This window comes from Stigmatopora argus, chromosome 21, assembly GCF_051989625.1.
Source record: "Stigmatopora argus isolate UIUO_Sarg chromosome 21, RoL_Sarg_1.0, whole genome shotgun sequence".
Lineage (NCBI taxonomy): Eukaryota > Metazoa > Chordata > Actinopteri > Syngnathiformes > Syngnathidae > Stigmatopora > Stigmatopora argus.
The window spans coordinates 7,909,142-7,918,026 of NC_135407.1; the positions used below are offsets into that span (position 1 = coordinate 7,909,142).

At 46.6% G+C, this 8,885-nt stretch overlaps 2 protein-coding genes across 4 annotated transcripts; one reads left to right on the forward strand and one right to left on the reverse strand.

The window, feature by feature from the left end:
* The first annotated feature begins 1,093 nt into the window (after positions 1-1,093).
* On the forward strand, positions 1,094-2,274 carry LOC144067575 (type-4 ice-structuring protein-like). The gene is made up of 4 exons (XM_077591414.1): positions 1,094-1,196; positions 1,588-1,653; positions 1,726-1,849; positions 1,943-2,274. The coding sequence occupies exons 2-4, from the start codon at positions 1,608-1,610 to the stop codon at positions 2,154-2,156; spliced, it is 384 nt and encodes a 127-aa protein (XP_077447540.1). The 5' UTR covers positions 1,094-1,196; positions 1,588-1,607; the 3' UTR covers positions 2,157-2,274.
* A 478-nt stretch (positions 2,275-2,752) lies between these two features.
* On the reverse strand, positions 2,753-8,614 carry LOC144067074 (polyadenylate-binding protein 1-like). Of its 3 annotated transcripts, none has more exons than XM_077590554.1 (15): positions 8,330-8,614; positions 8,015-8,208; positions 7,727-7,920; positions 7,284-7,399; positions 6,888-7,027; positions 6,722-6,816; positions 6,519-6,656; positions 6,352-6,447; positions 5,929-6,277; positions 5,556-5,645; positions 5,307-5,422; positions 4,821-4,926; positions 3,360-3,490; positions 3,186-3,279; positions 2,753-3,115 (listed from the first exon to the last, which is right to left on the reverse strand). In XM_077590554.1, the coding sequence occupies exons 2-15, from the start codon at positions 8,178-8,180 to the stop codon at positions 3,111-3,113; spliced, it is 1,836 nt and encodes a 611-aa protein (XP_077446680.1). In that variant the 5' UTR covers positions 8,181-8,208; positions 8,330-8,614; the 3' UTR covers positions 2,753-3,110. The 3 variants fall into 3 exon arrangements, with proteins under 3 accessions (XP_077446680.1, XP_077446681.1, XP_077446682.1); XM_077590555.1 differs by having other exon boundaries at positions 8,015-8,235; XM_077590556.1 differs by having other exon boundaries at positions 4,821-4,899; positions 8,330-8,612.
* Positions 8,615-8,885: the final 271 nt, after the last annotated feature.

The window sequence follows — 8,885 nt, forward strand, 5'->3', positions numbered from 1 at the left end:
AGACTTATAAAAAAGGAAAGAAAGAGGCTGCACATTCCCACAATTCTCCACATCTGGCATTCATCAAAGCCAAACCCTCTGGAGCACAAAGAGGGATTTCTGGCCAAGCTGGGCTTTTATTTACAAGCACACGTGGGCTCCTGCCATAAAATGAATTTAAAAAAAAAATGATGACATCGGCTCGAAGGGCAGTGGACAATTAATGAGTCCATAAAGATAAGCGTGAAAACGGAATCTGGCAAGCAAAGGTACAAATTTGACTTCCACATGCTCATTTTCGTCTTGGAATTATGAGATCAATATTTGGCTTATGCCTCATAATATAATGTTTACATTTAAAAAAATATATATATTCACTGCCATTGACGGTGATAGCCGTCCAATCATTTGGACTGGATTCGCTGCCAGTCCCTCCCAGTCTGAATGGATTGGACGTTTAACCCCGTCAATGGCATCCAAGAAGCAAAATTAGTTGAGACTGGGGAAAGTTTTTGATAAACATGGAAAACACGGTCTGACTTTTTTAATATACTATAATAATAATTTTTTTGTAATTTTTTTTTAAATTTGTTACACATTTTTAATGCAGAATCCAAAACTGATCATTTTTTCTTCACTTAATGTACTTAAATTGTATACGACGACATTTAAAAAGTCGACTATTGTATAAAGGGGGAGGGGCTTATAGGGCCTAAAAAAATAATGCCAAATTTTCAAAGCCGTAAATGGTGGCTGGTATTAAGTCATCCTGTTTCACGTCCAACGACGGCCATGTCGGTCCAATCCGCTTGGACGCCATCGTCGGATCATCGCGCACCGGATTGGACGTCCGTCGCCGTCCGCGAAAGCCAAACGGCATGTCACGTAGCCGTGCCCGACGTCACGTGTTTGTCAGGAAGCTGATGTGGCAGGACTGCGTGTCCCCCGCCCACGTCATTATCGACTCGGACCGCTGTCATCGCCGGCTCGTGATAAGACCGGTCAGAGGTGGACTTTGGTCCACTCGGTCCAAGTGGCAGTCGGCGTGTCAAGGGTCACGCCAACAACCGTTTGTCGGCGCCCCAGCCGTCCAATGGCGTGTCCGTGTCGTAATCGCGTCCAATCGGAGCGGAGAAGACGCTTTGTGGGGCTTTAAAAGGAGCGTGGGGCGACCGGTCGTCACCATCATCCGGTCTCTGAATCCTCCTGTCCTCCAGGTGAGTCCCTTTCTGCTCTTTTTTAAAGGTTTACAATGTTCTCAGAATTGGATTGTGATGACTGACAAACTTCACAAATGTGTCCATTTGAATTTATGACAAACTTTTTGGGATTAAAATGGGATTCCAAAAATCAACCGTAAATTGTAGCAAAATGGCTAATGAAGATGAATTGAATCAAGAGTTCCACAGCTTCAACTACTGTAAATACAACCATTTAAAAAAAAAAATGCAACAAATATGGCACCATTGGAAATGAAACTACCGCAATCCCGTCGTTGAATTTGGACAAGAACAGCCAAACAAAAACAAAAACTAAGGTTCCTCCAAGGATTAAAACGTCCCACAAATCCTCCTGAAAACTGAAAAACCGGCTTCCTGTTTTTTTTAGGTCTTCTCCGAAGCATCACCATGAAATTCCTTATCGCCGTCGTTCTCACCATCACCCTGGCTCATGGTGAGCGAGCGCGCGGCAAAGGTAAACACTCGTTTTAAAGCCTGACCTTAAAAACGGCGTTTCCGTCCGCAGCCAGCCTGGCCGAGGAAGCCCTGGACATGGCCGTCATCACCCAGAAATTCGATGAGATGAAGTCCAAAGTGACAGAGGAGTTGAACAAGCTGATCAACACCCAGGATTTGGGCAGCCAGGCTCAGTGAGTAGCAAGCACGATGGTTAAAAACCAAAGAAAGCGTGCTTAAAACCCCCCCAAAAAGCAGTCTTGAGCTCCTCCCCTGCCATCTTGCAGGACCTTCTTGGAGGAGCAGAAGAAGCAGTTTGAACCCATGATGACCAAAGTCCTGGAAGATCTGAAGGCCGCCGCCACCAACGCGCAGGAGCAGTTCGAACCCATGACCAGCAACTTCCAGGCCCAGATCCAGCCCATGGTCCAGCAGGCCCAGCTCCAGATCGAGGCCTTCGTCAAGCAGATGATGGACAGGACCAAGGCCCTGGCCAACTGAAGAGGAAGCCATCTTGACTTCCTTTTTCCGGCCTGGCGTGTTTCTCTCGTTTTGCCACACGGGGGATTTGATCCCCGAAAAACCAAAGATGTGCAATAAAAAACCTTGAAACACAAAACGTCTAACTCATTCGTGGATATCGAAAGGAATTGGACGACTATTTTTCATTTGTGCGCGGCCACGTGACAAAAAAAAAAAAAGGTTTAGACTAAGCAGGCTAATTCAAAGCATTTTGCCCTTCAAAAAATATTTTACATCCAAAACAATGCAAAACAACCAGAATTGATGATCTAGCTAGCTGTGCTAGGTAGCTAACTAGCGCACGTTGACGTAGATAGCATGCTAGCAGAAATCTGCGGCTAATTCAACAGATTTTTTTGTGGGTGGGGCTAAAAAAGAGACAAATTGGGATCTAAATTGATTATTAAGCATTCTTAGATGGATGTTTTTTGCCCAAATATGGTCTGCTATTATTTTTTTAAGTCATTTGCTAGTATCACCACATTCCTTTTTTGACCTTTGACCTCACTACCACAAATGTAATCAATCTTCCGGAACATCCATTGATTTAAGGTGAATCATTTATTTGTTTTGACAATTTTCAAGCACGAAAAACAATGTTGCAACATTTACCCAATGAGTAACAGATTTTTTTTTTATTTATTTATTTTCCTCCAAATGAATACAAATGCATATAAAATGTCAAGACTTATTTCAAAACGCTATCATAAAAAAATAATTCAATTCCCTCACTTTAATTTGGTGGCTAATATTTATCTAATAGTTGTTTTAGTTATATTTTCTGTTTTAGGCTTTACTTGCATTCATTCTTTTCTTTATTTTTGTCGTTAGGTCATTAAGATTTTTTGGTTTTTTTAATGTTCATTGGCAGTCTGACTTTTCAATTTATAGCTTTTTTTTATTTCTCCGGGCTCAAATCCTTCCAAGACGACCTCATTCTGAGAAAAAAATGACAAAAGTGGATAAAAAAGGACTTTTTAAAGCTTTTTTGTATGTGTGGAAATGTACCTGACACGGGTTCCCGCTTGAAGGACGTCAGTAGACCTTGGCGGGTAACTTCTTTGGCCTGGTGGGCTTGGAGCACGGCCAACGCTTCGTCCACCTGTCAAGCGTCAGGCACCCCCTGGTTTACTCGTCCGCGGCGCCCAAGCATTTTGAAAACGAGCGCCCGGCTGAGTTTACTTTGGAGCTGAGGGATTCCGGCGACTCCAGCATGTGGAGCAGCTCCGAGTTGTCGATCTCCAGCAACATGCCGGTGATCTTCCCCGCCAGGTCAGGGTGCGTGCTCTGGATCAGCGGGAACAAACACTCGCCTGCCAGGGGGAGGCGCTAAAGCTCACTTGCAAGTTTTTAATAGGCCCAAAACAGTGCGCTTTTATAAAAAGACGCATATCAATCAGTCTTAACACTGCTAATTGTTATCTTGCGCTAAAAAAACACAATAGCTAAGTCATGCTAACCACTTTAGCCCATTTTTATTGTATATAAATCGTTTTAGGGTGACTTATTTGCGAGTGCGCTTGATGGCGAAGCTTGAAATGTCATTGTAAGGATGTAGAATGACAAGGCATTTTGTTCAATTCAAAATGGCTTCCGCAAGTTTTTAATAGGGCCAAAACAGTGCGCTTTTATAAAAAAAGACGCATATCAATCAGTCTTAACACTGCTAATTGTTATCTTGTGCTAAAAAAACACAATAGCTATGTCATGCTAACCACTTTAGCCCATTTTTATTGTATGTAAATCGTTTTAGGATGACTTATTTGCGAGTGCGCAGCTTGAAATCTCATTGTAAGGATGTAGAATGACAAGGCATTTTCTTCAATTCAAAATGGCTTCCGCCAGTTTTCAATAGGGCCAAAACAGTGCGCTTTTATAAAAAAAAGACGCATATCAATCAGTCTTACCACTGCTAATTGTTATCTTGCGCTAAAAAAACACAATAGCTATGTCATGCTAACCACTTTTATTGTATATAAATCGTTTTAGGATGACTTATTTGCAAGTGCGCTTGATGGCAAAGCTTGAAATCTCATTGTAAGGATGTAGAATGACAAGGCATTTTGTTCAATTCAAAATGGCTTCCGCAAGTTTTTAATAGGGCAAAAACAGTGCGCTTTTATAAAAAAAAGACGCATATCAATCAGTCTTACCACTGCTAATTGTTATCTTGCGCTAAAAAAACACAATAGCTATGTCATGCTAACCACTTTAGCCCATTTTTATTGTATGTAAATCGTTTTAGGATGACTTATTTGCGAGTGCGCAGCTTGAAATCTCATTGCAAGGATGTAGAATGACAAGGCATTTTCTTCAATTCAAAATGGCTTCCGCAAGTTTTTAATAGGGCCAAAACAGTGCGCTTTTATAAAAAAAGACGCATATCAATCAGTCTTAACACTGCTAATTGTTATGTTGCGCTAAAAAAACACAATAGCTATGTCATGCTAACCACTTTAGCCCATTTTTATTGTATATAAATCGTTTTAGGATGACTTATTGGCGAGTGCGCTTGATGGCGAAGCTTGAAATCTCATTATATGGATGTAGAATGACAAGGCATTTTGTCCAATTCAAAATGGCTTCCGCAATGGTGACCCATTTTGAAGTTAAGGGTCAAACATGGACGGGGTAATTGCTTACCTAGCATCTGCTTCTGCTCCAGCGGAAGAGCCGCGGCCAACATGGAGGCCGTCAAAGGCTTGGGAGTGTGGCCGCTGGCCTGCGGGAGAGGCCAGAAATTTACTCCCTGAGGAAAAAATAAGACTTTCTAGGAGCATGCGGTCAAGCTAAAATGGACACAAAATGTCTGACAGGTTCGACTTAGGTCAGTCACGGTTAGCGGTTAGGCGGGGCTAGCGTTGGCTAGATAGATGCCAAAATGTACCCCACGCAAACGCCCAGAATTGGCCATTTTTATAATATTTTACTTGACGTTATTTAGTATACCATTTTTATTAGATTATTTATAGCAGGTGTCCAAATTATCGCTTGCTACCCGGTTTTTATTGGCCCGCCGCAAATAGTTGAAATTCTGCCTACAGTCTGTCTGCAGCACTTCTCGGTTTTACCACTAGAGGAAGCCATCATTGAGAGGTGAACAGTTTTGTTCATTGAGTAGTCCTTCACCTGCGTCTCCTGCACGTGGTTGGAGGGGCTGCGGATTCCCGTGGCGTACTTGTACGGTGGGCTGCTCACCACGGGGGTGAGGGGGCTGCCCGCTGGAGGGCTCGGGGGCTGGGGGGCTACGGAGACAAACATATTATGTTAGAAACGTGCCCACATTTCTTTTTGGAAATGACATCAATCCTCGATACCAAGCAATATATTGCTTTTTTGCATAGCCAAGCTTAAAAACTACTGCGGTCCGACACCTACCTACGCGCTGAACAGAAATCCCACGAGGACCCTGGGAGGAGGACCGCCCGGGGGGGCTGCCACTGGAATTCCTCATGGCGGCAGGCAGCTCTAGATGACAGAAATGGACGTTAGCTAGCTAGCTGGCTTGTCTTTTTGGGATGAAAACAATGCTCAAAAGGACTAGAATAGTAGATTTAAATCCATTCATTCACTCATTTATTTTCCCTAGCGCTTGGCGGGGGTGCCGTAGCCCGTCCCAGCTAACGGAGGGGGACGCCGTGAATGGGTGGCCAGCCAATCGCAAGGCGCAATGAGACAAACGACCAATCACACTCATGGCTGGGTAAGAATTAGCATCCAATTAGCCTAGCATGCACATTTTTGACGATACCTGCGGTGGCCCAGCGGGGGCCCGGACATATCGGCGGAGGCGGCGCCGGGAAGTAGGCGGGCGTGCGATTCTGCGCCTGCGGCACGGGCGCGATGAAGTAGGCCGGGGACGGCGCCGCCTGGTAGGGGTTGATGACCTGGTTGGGCGGCGGGCGCGCGTTGCTCATTCGCTGAATGTACTGGCGGGTCAAGTAGGCCTGTCGCTCCTCCTTCCTCTGGGCCAGCGCCACGTAGAGCGGCTTGGTGGCCACGATGCGCCCGTTCATCTCCGCCACCGCCTTGCCCGCCTCGTCCGGAGACGAGAAGCAGACGAAGCCGAAGCCTTTGCTGCGCCCGCCCTGCGTCATCACCTGCGCGTCGGCCGGCCCGGTCAGCCCGCCCCTTAGCGGTAAAGAAAACAAAACGGCGGCAGCGGCGGCGCTACCTTGGCGCTGGTGATCACGCCGAAGGGCTGGAATTCTCGCCGCAGGCTTTCGTCGTCGATCCCGTCGTCCAGGTTCTTCACGTACAGGTTGACGCCCTGCCGGGTAAAAGTGGGCGGCGGTCTCTGGATTTGCCGTTTTTGTTCGGGGAGGACGCGCGGACGCCAACCTGGTTGCGCGAGATGCGGTCTTGCTTCATCTGCTCAAACTTGCGCTTGAGTTCGACCTGCCTCTCCACCTTCTTCTGGGCGCGGCTGACGTACATGGTCCTGCCGTGGAACTCCTTGCCGTTCATCTGGTCCACCGCCTGGGCGCCGTCGATGGTTTAGACCGGCTCGCGCTGCCCCCCAAAGAAGGCGCCGTCCCCCTCACCTTCTGCGCGTCTTCGTGCCTGGCGAAGCCGACGAAACCGAAGCCTCGACACGAGCCGTGTTCGTCCGTCATGACGCGGACGCTGGTGGTGTTTCCTGAGCGTCAGAGCGGGGGGTCCGCGGTCAAGCTCCGCCCTCGGTAGAGTTCGGGTCGGGGAATCACTGACCGAACGTCCTGAAGATGTCCCTCAACGTGATGTCGTCCACGTCTTGGCCAAAGTTTTTCACGTAGACGTTGGTGAACTCCTTGGCACGGACCGCCAGTTCGGCCTCGCGTTCTTTGCGGGATTTGAAGTGGCCCACAAATCTGCGCCGGAGTCAAACGTTGGGAAGCAAAGGGTTAATTGATTGCTAATTGCTAAGGGATTATTTTGCTTTACATGATTAGATCAAATACATGGTGAGAATGGCATTGTTTATCTTCATTTGAGCCCATTTTGTAAAAAGTTTCAAGACTGAATGGCATAAAAGTTGCTAAAAAGGTGAAACAAAGGCTCACTCTAGCATTTGAGCTAACATTTTCAGTTAGGCCTAACTCGAGTGAATCCTAGATAACAACTTACACTTTTTGATCCTTGAGAAGCTTGCCGTTCATCTCCACAATGGCTCTCTCGGCCGCCTCCTGCGTCTCAAAATGCACAAAACCGTAGCCTTTTGAGCCATTTTCATCACACACCACCTGTTTAAAAAAAAAGAAAAAGGAAAAAAAGGGGCGCTTACGTTTTATGCTTTACTCTCACCCAACAGCGCCCCCTTTAGACTCTTATAAAACTCACTTGAAGCCTCGTAAATTGTAAAGCACTCACAAAGCATGTGCCGTGGTAGTTAGCGAGAGAATAAAATCCCCCTCCCCACCCCAAAAAATAAAAAATAAAAAACAAAAAACATGGTACCCATTGACAGTGATAGACATCCAATCCCTTTGGACCCGGGACAAATGGGGCAGTCAATGGCTGCCGACCTTCCCGGTCCAAACGAATCGGACGAAACGGGGCGGCTTCCGCACCTTTCCGGACAGGATGTTGCCGAAGAAAGAGAAGATGTCGTACAGCACGTTGTTGTCGATGGATCGGTCCAGATTCTTGATGAAGACGTTGCCCACGCCGCTCTTCCTCAGCGAGGGGTCCCGCTGCCACCACATGATGCGCATGGGCTGACCCTTGATCAGGTCAAAGTTCATGGTGTCCAGTGCGTGTTCGGCTGAGCAAAAAAAAAAAATCCAAAACAAAAACAACAACAACAAGTCAGAATAATCGCAATGAATCGCATTCCTCCCGCTGATCGACCAATTTACCGTCCGCGAGCTGCTGGAAATTGACGCAAGCGTAACCCAGGGAGCGGCTGGTCATCACATCCCGACATACGCGGATGGACAAGATGACTCCGATCCGGCTCAGCTTCTCGTACAGCAGGGCCTCGGTCACGTCCACGTGCAAGTCGCCCACGTACAACGAGGCCATGAGCGGGCCGATAAGAACCGAGGGAGGCCTATTTCGGATGGATAGTGGGGACGCACTTTTGGTCAACAAACAAACAAAAAACAAAAACAAAAAAAGAAGAAAGACACCTCACCCCAAAAAAAAGGTAAAGGCGTCTCTTAATTACGTACCGGACCCGGGTCGCGGACTCGACGACGCGCCGTGCTGGTCGTGTTTATTATCCTCGGATTCCAAGTAGTAAAACGTCGTGGGCTCCATGTGATCGATCGGGCGTCGTCAGAAACGTCACAAACGAAAGACGAGCACCTCGGGGTCCGTCGAGAGACATCGGGGCTTTGTTACAAGTCCAAAAGGTCACAGAGGGACGCACACCTTTGCGAGTGGACGTCAAAAGACGCTCCCTCGCGTTAATTTGGACTTGTTGAAAGGTGCTTGACGTCGGTCTCCCGGACTAAAAATAGTGGGCTTCCGATATTAGGGACACAAATCAGAGGGAAATTGCAATCTTAGTTACACCTGTTCACTTTTTTTCGACTTTCTTCCTTTGCATGATTTTATTTTAGTACTGTGATGCCAATTACATGGTGTTTTAAAAAATAAAGTTGTTTCAAGTCATTCGTTGCCATTTAACTTAGTTCATTGGCTGCAAGTCCAAAATTGTGTCTGTCTGTTATGATACAATAAAAACAGGACTCACCGTGTATTATTTAATTCTGTTCCATAAGA